This window comes from Arvicanthis niloticus, chromosome 19 (assembly GCF_011762505.2).
Source record: "Arvicanthis niloticus isolate mArvNil1 chromosome 19, mArvNil1.pat.X, whole genome shotgun sequence".
Taxonomy (NCBI): Eukaryota; Metazoa; Chordata; class Mammalia; order Rodentia; family Muridae; genus Arvicanthis; species Arvicanthis niloticus.
This window is the reverse complement of record NC_047676.1, coordinates 41,771,305-41,788,592: the sequence shown is the minus strand read 5'-3', so window position 1 is coordinate 41,788,592 and position 17,288 is coordinate 41,771,305. Positions and strand designations below refer to the sequence as shown.

The 17,288-nt window shown below is 43.8% G+C and overlaps 1 protein-coding gene across 3 annotated transcripts in view; it reads left to right on the top strand.

Annotated features, from left to right (window-relative positions):
• The window catches only part of Ankrd55 (ankyrin repeat domain 55), an 89,838-nt gene that overhangs the window by 47,126 nt on the left and 25,424 nt on the right, over window positions 1-17,288 (top strand). For all 3 annotated transcript variants that reach the window (XM_034523215.2, XM_034523216.2, XM_076916209.1), the window contains 2 exons: window positions 5,611-5,739; window positions 15,446-15,630. In XM_034523215.2, the coding sequence (XP_034379106.1) occupies window positions 5,611-5,739; window positions 15,446-15,630 (314 nt within the window). The remainder of the gene's footprint in view (window positions 1-5,610; window positions 5,740-15,445; window positions 15,631-17,288) is intronic.

The following is a 17,288-nucleotide window of genomic DNA, read 5'->3' as shown; positions in this document are numbered from 1 at the left end:
TGTTCAGTTTTTAAATATCAACAAAAGAGGGCAAGGCTGAGCTTCCGTGCGGTTCTAGACCCTTCGAGGTGGAGATATGTTTTGCGGATCTCTCAGCTCCCTGCTGTTGCTCTGTCCTCTGCATACCTAGGACAAGCCCAGAGCTCCATGTGGTCACATCAACACCACTCTCTGCATGATGCTTCAGTGTTAAGGATTGGTGGTAAAATTGCCTCACGTGAATCTGATTTCTGGTTCAGAAAAAAATAGCAATGGTTGCCAGAGAGGGAGATCTGAGATTCTTTTAGTACCTGTCAGCTAAGCAGATGCTGAAATGGCACGTCCGGGGCTCAGGACACAGAGTTACTCATCCGTACCAGAGTGCTCTTTCACAATGGCCTTCCCGTGAACCACCAGCTACAACAGGCACTGAGTCGCAAGAGAACCTCAAGACACACCCTATGTCAAAGAAACGCATTCTGGAGAGCTTATATTCCTAACGTAATGTGAATTATTCTTCCAGTCTTTGAAATGTTGTTTGTTTGTTCTTCATAAAAATGGGATTCCACTGTCACAAGGCCGTCTGGGGACTTTTGTGCACCATGTCTATGACTCTTCAGTTTTCACCTCCTGAACGTTTCTGTGGTCCAACTAAACCCTCAATGGAGCCGAGAAGACAGATGGAGGGAAAAGCAGATGAGAGTAGCCATCTCACATCCAATAGGTTCCATACTCTCTGTGTCCAGAGATTCTTGAGAAGCCGGAATTCTCTACTTCTAGAAAACATATCTTGAGTGCCTGCTGTGTGCCCGGTGCCACAGGCTGCTTACACATTTACATGTTTCCCATTTCCATTGTGATGTCTACCACTGCTTAGCACAGATCAGCTTCCAAGCCTGAATGAAGCCTGCCTGTATATAGTCCCCAGAGCCTTCACCAGCACAGCCTGTAGGTTCCACAGAAACTGAGGAAAGGAGGAAGCAGTTGTCGAAAATGCTCCTCAAGGATGTCTTGCACAATACCTGTGGGCTGCCCAGCTGCCTGAATGACTTACACAGCTTCCCCATGAGCTTTTGAAAGCTTTGAATGCTACGAGGATGATTTATTTTTATTTCTCATTAGCTCAGCTTTGGGGGTGAAGGGGGAAGCAACAGGAAATTTCTCTTGACTGAAAGTTTACAAATGTTTACAATGTAATAATATTCAGGGAAGTTAAAGCAAGTCATAGTTGGTGGCCAAAAAAAGGGTTATTTCTAGCCAGGAGTAATTGTCCACGCCTTTAATCCCAACACTCAGTTTAAAAGGGGAAACGAGAAGAGGCCAGTTACTATTCTTTCAGAGTGAACTCTGCTGGAGATGAAGGTTTGGCAATGCCTAACTGCTTTTCTAACCAATGAAAGCAGGGTAAAAATTACATTTAAAATATTAACCTTAGCCAGGCAATAGTGGCAAACACCCTTAATCCCAGCACTTGGAAAACAGGCAGGTGGGAGGCCAGCCTGGTCTACAGAATGAGTTCTAGGGTATCCAGGGTTACACAGAGAAACTGTCTCAAAAACAACAACAAAGGAGTCATTTCTAAAGTGTTACTAGCTTTTAGAAGAAACCTAGAGACAAATAGCACAGCTTGTACTATAGGAGACAACCTGTACCCTAGTGAGAACCACCATTGCATAAAGTGACAAGACTTGAATCAGCTAAGATCTCTCTCTCTCTCTCTCTCTCTCTCTCTCTCTCTCTCTCTCTCTCACACACACACACACACACACACTCACACACACACACATCACACGCGCACACACACACACACCACAATTTCCCAGCACCTGAGTTCCTTTCTAAGCATAGAAATCTACCAATATGATGAAGATCATCTTTCTCCAGAACCACCGACACAAAGATTTGAGTCCCAGCCTTACGGAGTACTGAGCCAGTGTCTTAGGTAAATGGTTTAACCTGTCCACTTCAGCCTCCTCTCTTTAAAAATCATTCTAAAACTCCTATCCTTGGGGTCACTGTAAAAATTCAATGAGATGATACATACAGATTTCTTGGTGCCAAATACGTGCACAAAGGTACATTTGGGTTGGCCAAATAGCTAAGCAGGAAAAGGTGCTTGCCAGCAGGCCAGGCAGCCTGAGTTCTATCCAGGAAAAAAAAAAAAAAAAAAAAAAAGCACACCAAAAAAAAAACCCCAAAGCTACAAGCTGTCCTCTGACTTACACATGTGTTCCAGCACAAACAAACATACAAACTAAATCAATAAATGTTTTTAAAACATAGTAACATTCTTACTGTCCTACCCCTTCCCCAAAGCATGCAGGACTTGCCCTTGGATGTTTTATTGTTTCAAAGTCCAAGTAGGATACAGTTGCTAGCCTTGCATAACCACAGTGTTATTTACAACCATGTTTTCAGTGAATTCCCCTGTGTTTAAGTCACAGTTCTATACAGTCATTGCTATCAATTGCACATTTCCCTGTGTGTGTGTGTGTGTGTGTGTACATTCATGCTTTTGTGTATGTGTTTTCATATGTAGAGGCTAGAGGTCAATATTGGATGCCTTTCTCAGTTGCCCTCCACCTTAGTTTTTTGAGATAGAGTATCTCTGTGAGCCCCGGGGCTCACCAATTCAGCTAGACTGACTGGCCAGCAAGCTCTGGGATCCTCCTCCACCCAGCTCTTCAATGTCGGTGTTACAAATGCATGCTGCTAGGCCTGGCTTTTTAGCATGGCTGCTGGGGATCCAAACTCAGGTTCTTCTGCTTGTGAGTCAAGCACTTCACGAACTGAGCCATCTCCTCGGTTAATAGTAGTTCTAAGAATGAGATCTTTTGGAAACACTCACCAAAAGACTCTGGAGTGTGGACTGATAAGTTGGTAACAGCAATCATCGAACAAGTTCATTTTGTATGGAGAATTCATTCTACATCTTCTTATGTGTATCTACAAATGCAAACCTGGAGCTGGGGAAGTGGCTCAGCCATCAGAATCCTTCTGCTCAGTCTTAAGGACCTAAGTTTGGGACCACATAAGAAGCCAAGCACAATGTGAACCTAGAGCTACAGAAGCAGAGACAGGTGGGTCCCTTGCACTCACCTACCAGCAAGCCCAGGCAATTCAGTGAGCTCCAACTTCAATTGTTTCAAAGGTTAGGTAGAGAACAACCCAGGACATCAACTGGACATCAACCTCTGGCTTCTACATTCACATACACTCACATTCACATACATTTTCACCCACATGCACACATGACCACACACACGAGCATATACCACACACACAGAAATACACATTGATACAAGGCAAAGCCAAATTGTGCAAAAATCAAAAAAATGTAGTCAAGAACAGGAAGAAGTCATTCACACACTTAATAAGAGGTCTTCTCTTAGCACCTGCAGTGGTCCCAACACTGCTCAGAGCTTTCAGGATTAAGACAAGCAGACAAGAGCCCAGCTATCGTGAAGCCAGTGATTTAAACAGGATCTCACTAGAGAAGGAGTAATCAATGTGAAATAAAATAAAAAGGATCCAGTTCTCTTGTGCTTGGGATTTTAATCCCAGTAGCCCAACTGAAAATGAAGACCCATAGGAACTTGCAGAGCGACTCTGCATTCCAAGAGAAAATGCAGCAGTTGTATCAAGGAGGCAAGCCCCAATGTCTTTAGGTCGATATTCCTTTTCATATGGAATCAATTTGTTAAACAGCCCCAAGACCGTCTCTAGAGGCTCAATATTAGAGGGCACTTGAAACTTGAAACCTGCAAATGCACCATGAACTACAGATTTAAAATATGAAACAGGTTGAGGAGATTTGGCATCCTAAGCCCAGCAGTCCACAATCCTTAGACGCTGGGCTCAGATGTGCTCTCACTGGACTTGGGCACTTCACTCGGGCCATTTCTTCTTCTAGAGGACAATCGCAGAGATCAGGGTTCGCTGGCTGCTCTGGTGACACAAAATATCGATGTTCTGGCCTAAGAAAATACATCTTGGTTCTCATCATGGTGATGATGCTGATTGGTGAGGTGGATCTGTTCTCTGATGATCTCTCTTCAGTTAGAGTCTTGGACTTTGCAGGGGGTGTGGTCCCATCCTCGTCTACAGCCCTGTTCTCCTCCACACTCAGTGAGATGAGAAGAGAAAACAGGTGTGGAGAAAGGTATGCTTTCTGAACCAGGCTTCAAGTTTGTGCCTTCTGTCCATTTTCCAATGGTTAGAACTCAGCTACATGACCAACCCAGATGTAGGCAGCTTAGAATGTGGTCTGATTGTTTGTCCTGGGAGAAGAAGAAATATATTGGGAACATGGGGAGAGATTTCCCATAGCCTTTACACAAGAAGGTGGTTTGGAGGATGAAGTAAGATAATAGCTGTAAGAACTCTCATGAATTTCTGGATCAATAACTACTCTGGGGTGACCTGATCAAGGGTTGTCGCCTGGATCCAGCTCATTCTATGCATCAGAGTGGGCCTATTACCTGTCTTCATGCTGTCTTTAGAAATAACTGTAAAAGAGAAACTCCATAGCTTCCCTGTGCCTTGGACTTTTCTCGGGAATCCTAAACTCAGTTTACTTTGAATGTTTTCATGCAGGTGAGAGATGTGATCAGGGAGAGGCCATCTCTCCTGTCATACTTCCAAATACCACTGTTTCTTGAGGCTACCCTTGTCCACATAAAATCACTTGCTATTGGGCCATCCCTTAACTATATGACCTTCAGTTCTCAGAGAGGCGGAGCTGCATCAGATAGACTTAGCTAGCTCCATTCTCCCAGGAGTTCCTCACAACAGTGTAAATCAGATCATTCCAACTTGAAATCCACCACTGTGTTTCTGCTGATGTGAAATAAAATCCAAATGATTTATTCCTACTGGCCTCCCAGGATCAGCCTATCTTGGATTTCATCTCTTCTCTTCTTCTCTTCTCTTCTCTTCTCTTCTCTTCTCTTCTCTTCTCTTCTCTTCTCTTCTCCTCTCCTCTCCTCTCCTCTCCTCTCCTCTCCTCTCCTCTCCTCTCCTCTCCTCTCCTCTTCCTCTTCCTCTCCTCTCCTCTCCTTTTCTCTTCTATTCTCTAGTTCATTCATTCACTCACCCATTCATTCATTCATCCACAACACAAAGTCTCTGTTCTAGGCATTGGGACCTCAGCAGTCACACAGTGTGCAGGACTTGTTGGGGATTTATATTCTTCCATGATTGCTGTCTCAAATGCTGTCCCTATGAATGTCCTCAGCTATGTGATTTGGTGCTGGCATCCCTCTTCCTTCAATCCATCTCACAGAAGCCTGTTTTAGAACAGACCTTGGTCCTTTGGTTATGCTCTATGTGGCCACTGCCGATCAGGGAAATCCCCTGACTCCTCCGTGTACATTCATTGTCTGTCTTCCTTTATTTTAACACAGCCCAACCCCCATGAGGGCAAGCATCATGATTCTTACATTCACTTCAGTATCCTCAACACCTACTAACTGGGCAGAAAGTTAATCATCAATTAACCCTTGAGCAAATCTTTTAATGAATGAACGAAGTAACAAAGTAACAGCAATGAGTGTGTTTTCCGAAGAATGTATCTTGTTTTCTCTTAGGAGCCTGTGTTCATTTCTGTCCCCTTTGATCATTATATTTCAGGGGATGACACCACTCCATTGGGCAGCTTTTCACAACCGACCTCAACACACCCAAATGCTGTTGAAGAAGGGGGCAGACCCCACCCTTGTGGACAAGGACTTTAAAACAGCTCTCCACTGGGCAGTCCAGGTGAGAAAGCAGGCTGTGAGCTTGTCTCTGCTTTAAATAATATAAAGCCATGTTAACTAATTTCTGCACAGGTCAACTACAAAAGTGAAAACTATCCTACATGCTCATCCTGGTATTTATCTGAAATTAATATGATAGATCAATGAGGACTATCTCTGCTCTTTTACCTTCCTCCTATACCTAGAAAGGCAACGGCAAGTCACACACACACACACACACACACACACAACTAACTTGTGAACACACACAATGTTCTCCCTTACAATCAATGCTTACTATTGACTTCCAGAAACCCTCAGAGAATTCCCAGGCAAATTCCTTCGGTCTTTGGACAACCATTGCAGATGACCCTGACTTTTGTACAGAACAGTGGAATACAATGAGTCACACTCCTGCATCACTGTCATGGGAGTTGAGCCACCTCAATCCACATGGCCATAAATAGCAGCCGCCTAGGCCTGTGATTTCTACAATCCAAGGAAAGTCAAACAGACTGAGATGAGAGAGAGAGAGAGTAGAGACATCTAATAGCTCTGAAGTCTATCCTGTTAATCGGAGTTAGACCTATTCACACCCTCAAGGAGAGCTGTTGGGTGCTTCCTTCAGCAACCTTGGCTTCTGATGCCTATGCACACACCCCTATTCTTCCCTGCCATTGGCCAAAGTAGCCTCTCAGAACCCTGCCAGCCTCGTGAGTCATCTCTGCTATCCAGATATAGTTTCACTTGGTGGTTTCATGTTGGCACGGTAGCACCTGCAAGTTTCAGGACTCACACGTGTGCCTGAGGTAAGGGGAAAACAAGCAATTTGGAAACTGCTCTGGTTTTGTGCCTCTAAACTTGGCTTCAGTCACAGGGCATGGACCCAGCCCTGGGCAACATTACAAAGTGAGCAGGGCTTGTTTTTGTCATGCCCACCTGCCCTGGTGTGCGCCTACATACTTTCATTACCTAATCATGCCCTGCCCCTTCCCTGCCAGCTCTGTTTGGGGCACTTAGAAATTGCCTCTGACTAGTTAGGGGTCACTGCTGTAGCAATACTCCCAATGAATCTGGCTCAGTACTCAAGCAATTCCCTGTTTGTGTTGGTTCTGAGCTTAGGTGAAGATGGTATCTGAGAATTAAGTGTTTTCTACATATTTATCCTCAATTCATTTGCACTCTGATTCCTGTCTCCAGGCTGTGTGTCCTTTGGGAAATTTCCCCCTGGGTAATTCTGACAGGCATGAATTATGTGCTGCCCCCTTCCTCCATCCCAGCCTGCAAAGGAGCTTTAATCCAGTAATGTGACTGCTCTGGCAAGGAATCAGATCCAAAGATATGATCCAGCTGGAATGCAGACATATCACACACCTTTAATCCTTGTGGCTGAAATACACACCTTTAATCCCAAACAATGATGACTTAACTGAGGGGCAGACAAAGTGACAAATCAGAGAAAGATTTGACAGAATGAGTCAGAGATAGGATACGCCCAACAGAATGAGTCAGAGATAGGATACGCCTCTCTCCTGAGGACAGGAGAGAGAGGCTACTTAAAGAGCAACGGGGGAGAGTTCAGTCAGCTCAGTTGAGTTCTTTGTGGAGCAGTTCAGTTCGTGGAGTTCACAGGCAGGCTTTCCAAGCAGAGTCATTCAGTCAAAAGCCCAGAGAAGCCAATTTGAATAAGTCATCTTGGAGAGGAGTTTGAGTCAGAACAGCTGAGTTGAACCAGCCAGCCAGAGTTCAGAAGGAGCTGGAAAGAGTGGTTTATTCAGCAGTAAGTCTCAGAGGCTGAAATACTCTAGGTCTAGGTGAGCAGATGGAGGCTGGAACTGAAGTCTTCAGGGTCCAGGCTTGCAGAGGATTAGATTGTACTAGAAGTTTCCAGGCCTAGGCCTAGGAATAGTTAGATAGAAATACTCTGGGCTCAGCCATGTATCCATAAAGCTTGGGTATGGCTCTCATCTCTCTAATTCATCTGAGGACATAAAAGTGACGTTTACAATTACACCAGCCACAGGTGAGCACCTAAATTAACCCTAAAGAGAGAGCCACCCATACCTGTGTAGCTCACTTTGTTATCATCGATAACTCTTACAGAGACTGGACTGTCGTATCTGAGGAGTCTGCTCTCTAGTTCTCAACCTGTGGCTTGTGCGAACGACCCTTTCACGGGGTTGCCTAAGACCAATGGAAAACACAGATGTTGACATTAAGGTTTATAATAGTAGAAAAACCTGTTCCTATCAGCTAGGAAGTGGCAATAAAAATAATTTGGGATGCGGTTCACTACAGCATGAGGAAGTGTATTAACAGGCTGACAAACTCTGCTGTCAGTGACCATGCTGTAAATGCTGGCATTCCCAATCTGCCATGCTTACGAGGTTCATCTAAAGAGCTTGTAAGTGATACAGATGCTTAGGCCTGACTGTTCCCTTCTCCTTCAGCTGTTCTAAGGTGGAGCCCAGACATGAATATTTTTAAATCTCCTTCCTTCTCCCACAAAATTTAAATGTGCTGCTAGGATTAAGAATTGCTGTCATAGAAAAAGTCAGGTTAATGGATACCAATATCTTATCTACTTTTATCCTCAGTGCATGCATTTTGGCCACACAGGAAGTGCCTAGGGTACTTGCTCCATATATATCTGGAGCATCTATAAAGATCTGTCATTGGAAGTAAAATGAATAACTGAAAGGTTCCTTTTAGTCTATGTGCAGGTGGTATGTGCTTGCACACATATTTCTGAGGAAAGAGCCTACAGCTTTCTTCAGTTACTCAATGGCAGTTGGTAACTGTGTCAACATGTAAAGAATCCTGGCTTTGGAGGACTGGTGTTCCTCCTCCCTTCCACATGGTTAGTATTGATAGTAAATCCCCAAGGTGTGTATTCTGCCCTTTATACCGCAAAGATGAGGAGTAGCGGTGAAAATCCTTGCCACACTGGCACTCTGTAGCCGTGTTCCTTGTTGCACAGGCCCAGCACTGCACTCTTTTGAAAGAGTTTCCACATGAATGAGTCTGTTTCCCATTGTCACTTATTCCTTTGCTCAGCATCCTGCTTTTCTCTTGGGCTGTACGGTGAAATTGTATTTGAAACTACAATGCTTGGAAATGATTAAGCCTTGACCCAAATAACCAAAGTAGTAAAGAGTTGAAGCATCAGGCCCACAGACTAACTTCATTTGCTACAATGGCCATTACCTCTTTTCTATTCTCTTGTCTAGAGGATACTACTGTGTGGTTATAGCTGGGCTCACAGAAGCATGCTACTTGCTGTCTTCATTAGGGTTTTATTGTTGTGAAGAGACAGCACAACCACAGCAACTCTTATAAAGAAAAACATTTAATTGGGACTGACTTACACTTTCAGAGGTTCAGTCTATTATCATCATGGCAGGAAGGATGGCAGCATCCAGGCGGACATGGTGCTGGGCAGTACTGAGAGTCCTACATCTTAATCCTCAGGCAGCAAGGAGAGACTGAATGGAGCTTCTGAGACCTCAAAGCCCATCCCCACAATGACACACTTCCTGTAGCAAGGCCACACCTCCTAACAGTGCCACTCTCTATGGGTTAAGCATTCAAACATGAGTATACATGAGTATACATGAGTACATGTATACAAACATATACATGAGTTTATGGGGGACATTCCTATTCAAACCACCATACTTGCTGTCTGTGATAACCTTACAAAGTGATACTCCAGACCTGCAGGGCCATGCTCCCTGTGATGGCACTTGCTCATTGGGTATCTCTGCCTTGTCTTTCTTCTCCATCCAAGCACAAAGGGTCCAAGCACAAAGGGAAGGGAAGTGGAGAGTGAGCCCAAATAACATCTTCCTCCAAGTTACTTTTCCAAAGTATTTGTCACAAGGACAAAATTGACTCCCACAATGTATGTGAGTCTATTTCCAGGGTATCTCCTCTTTTCTCAAGGCCTATTTTTCTGTTCCTTTGCCAATACCATACTGTCTTGACAACTGTGGATGATAGTAAGTCTTTAAGTGGGATAATGGTCCTTCAACTTTACTTTTCTTTCTCAATATCAGGTTGTCTTTTCTTGATATAATCTTCTTCGTGTAATCTTCAGGGTCAGCTGATCAATATTTATTGGAAATATATTGAGTCTGAAGATCCAGTTGAGAGAAAAGGCATTTTGACAACAGTTTTTTTTCCAAACAAGATCATGGAATAACTTTCTTCATTTAAAGAATTTTCTGCTAAGGGTGCTAACCTACATGGCATTTTTAAAAAATGTGTATGGGTGTTTTGCTTTCATGTATGCCTGTGCATTGTGTTCATGCCTGTTGTCCATGGAGTTCAGAAGAAGGAATGGATTCCCTGGAACTAGAGTTAGTTATACACAGTTTTGAGCCTCCATAAGGGTGCTGGGAATTAAACCCAACTCTTCTGGAAGAGCAACAGTGTTCATAACTGCTAAGCTATGTCTCCAAGCTGACATTGTGTTTTTATCTTAGTCTGGTTTATTTTCCTATAACAGAAGCACTGAGACTTGGTCATTTCGAAGGAAAAGACGTTTCTTTAGCTCATAGTATGGAAGTTCAAGAGCAGGGTGCCAGCATATGCTCTGCGTTTGGCAAGAGCTTTATACTGCTCCATGAAGTAAGGACAAACAGGAAGGAAACACCGGGCATGTGAGCGCATCAAAGCGAGAGGAGACAGGAACACTGATGTGCTTTATAACAACCCCCTTTCAGAGTAACCGGGGTACATGTCTCAGAACTACAGTAATTACCTCCTACGAATAAACACCCTCTTCCTTACCACCCTGTCTAAGCTTCTTAAATGGTCCACTGCTCAATACTATTACACTGGGAGTAGAGGAACGGGGAGATGGCTCAGCTGGCCTGAGAACCTGAGTTGGAATCCTCAACAACCACATAAAATGGCAGGCATAAAGACGTGCCCCTGTAATCCTAGTGTTGAGAGGCAGAGACATGAGGATCCCTGGAGCTCAGTGTTAAATGAGAGGCCCTGTCCCAGAAAACAAGGTAGAAAAAAAGGTAAAGAATGACAGGAAAAGGCAGTCAACATTAACCTCTGGCCTTCACATAGACAGGCATACACTACACATTCATTCTCTCTCTCTCTCTCTCTCTCTCTCTCTCTCTCTCTCTCTCTGGCTCTGGCTCTGGCTCTGGCTCTCTCTTCTCTGGCTCTGACTTTAGCTCTTTCACTCTCCTTCCCTCTCTCTTTCCTTACCTTCTCTTCCCTTCCTCCCCAAACACACACACACACACTCACAGATGACATTATATTGGAAGTTGAATTTGAGAATAAGTTTTATAAAAGACAAACCACGTACAAAACAGTAGTTTCTAACTTCAAATTCTATTTGTTCATTGCCAATACATAGAAAAATAATTTTGTCTTTTTTTATAAAGTACATCTTACATCATGAAAACTTGTTAGAATTGTTACTTAGTTTTTGGACTTTGGGTTGCATCTGTCTTTTCAAATATGCTGCCTAGACAATCACATACCAGCACATGTCAGTTACAGCTCTTTCCTCTCAGGTGTCCTGCTTTCCCTCCATTCTCCTGTCCTACTACAGTAGTTAGGACTCTGGCCCCCAAAAGAGCTAACAGAACAGTTCAGATTCTAATGGTTCAGAGGTATTGGGCTCTTTTCTCTCACTGGTTAGCCTGGAGCCAGTTCTCAAACACTTACTTCTGCAGACTCACTATCTCCATTTCAGTCTAATTTGTCTGGCTACAGCTTTAGCACGTCATAAGCACACAGGCCTTTAAGGAGACGTGACTAAGGAGACGTTAGCACAGGCACTAAAACATTGGCCTCCATTTGTACACTCGATAGCACAGGATGAGTAGTGTTTATATCCCTTCATTCAAGGCAGGAAGAGCATCAGAATTTCCTGTAAAAGAAAGGCACCATACAACTTACTCTGCATCTAATTATTATCCTTGTTGCTGTGACAAAGGCAACTAAAGGACAAAAGGGTTACTTTGGGCTTTAAGTTTGAGGGGATGCAGTGCATCATGGGAGGAAGCATGGCAACAGGAGCTGGAGGAAGCTGACCACACTGCATCCGCAGTGTGAAGGAAGCAGTTGAACTTCCAGGCTCGGCTCCCTTTCTCCTTGTTATACAGTCTGGGACTCTAGCGCTGCTCACATTCAGGGTAAGTCTACCATCTGTTTACACATCTGAGGCAGCACCTTCACAGACACACTCAGAGATGTGTTTCCATGACAATTTGATGATTCTAATACAGTCAGGTTGAAAATGAACAATTAACCGTTGCAGGTCCCTAGACATATGCTGATAACCAACTGGTCTTATAGCTGCCTATGGAACCTCCTTCAAAGGACAGTGTCTTAGTTACTCTTCTATTACTGTAATGAAACACCATGGTCAAAGAAATTCTTATAAAAGAAAATACTTAATGGGGGGGGGGGCGGGTTGCTTGCCATTTCACACGGTTAGTCCATGAGTACCATGGAGGGGAGCGTGACAGCAACCTTGGTGCTGGAGCAGTAGCTAAGAGCTTACATCCTGATTCAGAGAGAGAGAAAGAGAGAGAGAGAGAGAGAGACAGAGAGACAGAGAGACAGAGAAGACAGAGACTGAGACGCTAGACCACCTTAAAACTCTCCCCCAGTGACACACCTCCTCCAACAAGGCCACACCTTCTTATCCTTCCAAAACATTTCCACCAACTAGGGACCAAGCATTCAAATTATATGAGCCTATAGGGGCCATTCTCCTTCAAACCATGACAGACATCTAAAATAAAATGCATCCTCAGTCAGGATACTATAATTTTGGTTTTTTTTTTTTTTTCACATATAAGCAACATTATTATCTATTACTTCTGCTTTCTCCTTGGCAAGACTTCATCTGCGTCAGGCTTTTCTCCCGTGCTCTCTCCTCACACGAGGTAAATAGGAAACAACTAGACCACAACAGTTTTCAGAGGACACGAAGGTAACTCATGGGTCATTACCCACCAGCAAAAGCAAAGCAAATAAAGACAATAAAACAATCCACAATCCCAGTGTAACCTCCCAATGCAGAATCCAAGAGCTCAAGAACAGGCTCTATGTGCTATCATTACTCCCTGGCTTAATCATCTCCCCACTGGATGTAGGCTCATTCTCTGTTCCTCCTATGGCCCCATCTGGGCATTCCTACTTCTCTCTTAATGTGTCTTGGTCTCTGTGACCTCCCCCATCCCCACTGTCTGAGCCTCCCTTAAACTGATACCATCCAGAGCGCTAGTGGGACTGCTGTGTGTCAACAAGAGACTATCATCCCTGGGCTTGGTTTATATATCAGTGCCTCTGGGGCTCTCTAAATTCTCAGGAGAGTCACCATGGCAAGGAGAGACTTGGAGAATGTCTACTGATTAACTTCGTCCTTAGTTGTCAAGTCTCATCAGAACTACTTATGTGACAGGTCTGATTAGCAGTTTTCACTTGGGCTTCCTCAGAATGAACCTACAGAATCCTTTCCTCAAAGATCAAAGCATACAAACTCTACAGAGTCAATCCTGGCTCAGCTAATCCTTAGCTGTGATCCAGAGCAGATTCCTTAGTCCCTCTTGCCTCTGTTCTCTGACCTCTCCAATGTGCCAACAATAATACCTCCTAGGATCAGTGTCAGGAGTGCTGTAGAAAAGGACAAGCAGTAAACATTCTCTCCATGCACACAGCTATCACCATTATTTCTGAGGAAAACTCATAAAGCAAAGTGAAATACAAATAATAATGTTATATGTGAAATCCAGGAGCAGGGAAAGGAAGTATTTGGAAAAGCCCCTTGTTAGGCAGAGAAAGAAGTGCAGAGCTAGGTGAGACATCTGGTCTGAGCTTACTCAGAGGGGTGGTCTACAGTATTCCAGCCTCCAAGACATGTGGGACAAGTTGGTCAGACTTTTACAAGAGGCAGACACAGGTGCCCTAGGCAAGTGACTGCTCAAAGGGTCAGGCAAGGAGAAGGAGCAGAGGTGAAGGGCCTCTTGTTTTTTCCTCTGTCCTTAATGCTCCCTCCAATACAAAGAGGGGAAGCTGAACAGGGGTGTTTGCCTTTTGAATCACCTTGGCAACCTGAATTCCTTTCTCTTCCAGGAAACTGTAAATAAAACAAATTTGCCCCGCTGGCACTTTTGCCTGTTTTCCTTTTCTAGGAGCTGGTACTTTCCAAGAAAAAAGTCTCTTGATGGTTTCAACTGTGTCCTAGATCCCTCAAAATGCACGTCATGTGAAAGGCTCTAGAAAAATTGATAAAAGCCCCTGTGTGATCAAAGAGGCAGGCACACACAACTTATAGCCAAGTCCTGTGGAATGAAGATGGATGGAGAGAGGGAGAGGAAGTAGGAAGAGGGCATATGAAAGGAAGAGACCCGTGCACTTTGTAGGCAGGGTCTACTTCCCAGCTGTGTGACCAAGGTCCAGGAGGGTACTAGAGATACGGTTCTGTGGTCATCACCTTGAAATTTGCAAGTCAGGTTAGGCAATGAAGCCTGCACACACACACAATTCTAGCCCCCAAACACATGTGTCAGGATCCCACTCCTGATTAGCCTGTGCCAGTACCCTCTGCTCTGGCAGGGGCCTTTTTCAGGACAGATCCTGGGCACCCAAGAGGATCTGGAGGTGTGGTAGGAGTCTCCTATGTGAGGTGTAGCTAAAACTCATCATAGCAGGCTGAGGAACAAGACTTTTTTCTGTATCTCTGTATCATTGCTTATTGTTATGTTACTATTGAATTTAAGTGTACAAATGTCCTCACACCACTGTGTCCCCTGAAATGAGGAAGTCAAGTGATCAGATCTAACAAGCAATTTGTTGTCTAGGTGACCCACCTGTCAGGCTAGCTCTGACGTCAGCTGATGTTTGCGGTCAAGTCCATCATCCGTTCACTAGGCGTAGAAGACATTAGGCCCAGCTGGAGACAAAACTCCTGGCAGAGGATTGAGATAAATGAAAATTTGTTGAATAGATTAAACACAAGTCATAGAAGGCCCCATTGCTTGTGATTAGATTTCTGTACTGGCCCCAAGAGAGCAGATGAAAAATCAAAATGGAATCACATTTACGCTCCGTCTCACTAAAGCCAAGCTAAGTTGTTACCTGAACTTCTGAGAAGCCATGAAGGGGGATGGGGGGGGGGGCGGAGGAAGGATCATAGTCAAATTCTCCACAGATCACATGATCGCGATGCTCCTTTTACACTTTCCATCCTCACAAGCCTGTATCCACGATCACAAAACTGTAAACTTACTTAAAACATTATGAGATAATTTTTGGCAACTTTTGGGGGGATAATTCATGTAGTTCTAAAGTGTGAACTTTAGACACAGTCATCATGTTGGATAGTCAAAGGGTTGGTCATGCCTACAAGTACCTGACAAGCTGGTATATATTAAGCAGATGGGTCTCTTAGTCCTCATCCTCTGAGGAGAGAGATTTTGAATTGACCAATCTGTTTTTTCTTCTTTTCTTCTGTTTTGTTCCTTTCAGCCATTCTCTCTCTTTTAAAAGTCCTCTCTCTCTTCCTCCCTCCCTCTCTCCCCTCTTCCTCTTTCTCCTCCTCTTCTTCCTTCTCCTCTTCCTCCTGCTCCTCCTCCTTCTCCTCCTCCTTCTCTTCTTCCTCCTCCTCCTCTTTCTTTCTCACCATATAGAAGGGAACATGCACAGGGTTGTTCATGGTAGGTTTTCTCTGGCTTTTTTTGCAGAGTGGAAATAGAATTCTGTGCTCCATCATTCTGAGCCACCGACAGGGCCCATCCATTATCAACTACGATGACGAGAGTGGAAAGACATGTGTCCATATTGCAGCAGCTTCGGGTTTCGGTGACATTATCAATGATCTGGCAAAGGTCCCCGAGTGTAACCTGCAGGCTCTGGATGTGGATGACAGGTATCCATGGCAACTCAGGAAGTGCTGGGAACTACCAGTCATCTTCTCCTAATGTTAATCTTAAAATAAAGTTGTTGAAGGCGCTATCCTTTCTGACTATATCCTTATTGCTGGTAATACATGTGCCTGTGACAACAAGCCTTGCTCTATTTTAGTAAGAGGAGGAAAAATCATTGTTATGGAGAGAGATGACTAAAGTGCTGTCAGATTTTCCACTTTTCACTGAGTATAGGCAGTGTTCTCAGAAGACTTTCTTCTATGAGCTATGGGCCTTGGTTCTTAATGAAGTCCCTTCTCTCCTGAGTTATATTGTAATGGCCACGATTTCGTTCCCAGAGTATAAGGAGGTATTTTAATTCAAACCTGAACCTTACTAATGAGGATTTTCTTTTCAGTCACTGATGACAGCTGGAAAAAGAATCTGGGTCTGGAAAGGTAAAATGATTTGTCACAGGGCATGTGTGTAACCCAGTGAAGGATTGCACTAGCATCTTGTAAATAGAGTACTCATCACTTATAATGACTTGCTTACTAACGTTTGTCTAGTTTAGGCACTGAGCCCACAGAAAGGTAAGAAAAAATATGACAATAAGCAAAATGATTGAAAATATGTGTAAGAATTAGAAACTATCTGAGGATGTATTTAGCACTTTCTATTAAAGTTTGAAGTAAGCATATCATAATCTTTGACGTCCCACCAGAGCATCTCCCCCTGATATCTTGAAGTAAGTGTGTGTGTGTGTGTGTGTGTTGGGGAGGAGTGACTCATGTTCCATGTAGGTCTCAGAAGCTGAAATTGGTTAACCTGATGCTTTTAATTAAAGCTGAAGTCTACGTTTTCCTAAGAGCAGGTGTTGATTCTGAGAAGGTAAGAAAGAAAGGTAAGTGTCAGTAAGATGAGGCAGGATGTAAGAGACCCATAAGAGAAAAGAATGTGTTTCAACATCAGAAGACGGAAGGAAGTTTGTTTACTTCAAAGGTTGCTAGAACTAGCACAGAACAAACTTCTCTCCATATTGCAGAACCACAACCATTATCCTGGGCCTCAGGGAAGAAAGCAAGCCTAGAGAGGAAAATCAATACAGTCGATTAGGTAAGATGAGAAGGGAAGCTCAGTCTCCAGGAGGCTCCAAGCCACTAGCTAAGCCATTCCTGTATTCTCCATCTTGTATTCTCATGTTGAACATGAGACTGTCTTCTCCATGAAACCACGAATTTCTGTTAATAGTTGAACTGTTCAAAAATCATCACAAGTTTAAGGCATCTCTCAATCTCTTTCCTTCTTTTCATCTTCTTTTTTTTTTCTAGCAAAAGATTATTTTAAAAAAAAAAAGACTGTGGGAAGAAGAGAGAAATAAAATTACAGTGGGTAGGGGGAGGAAGAACAGTGAGAGAAAATTTGGAGCACTCATCTGCCTATATATTAAAACACATCAGAAAGTAGGCAATGGTGGTACAGCTTGAAACCATAGCCCTTGGGAGGCTGAAGTAGGAGGTTCATAAGCTGGGGGCCAGCATGGGCTGTAGCATGAGACTCTGTCTCAAAAACACCCCATTTTTAAAAGCTGGCCAGCAGGATGGCTCAGAAGATAAAGGTGTTTGTCACCAGTTCAGATAAACTTGGCTCTATCCTATATAATGGAAGAAGGGAACAGAGT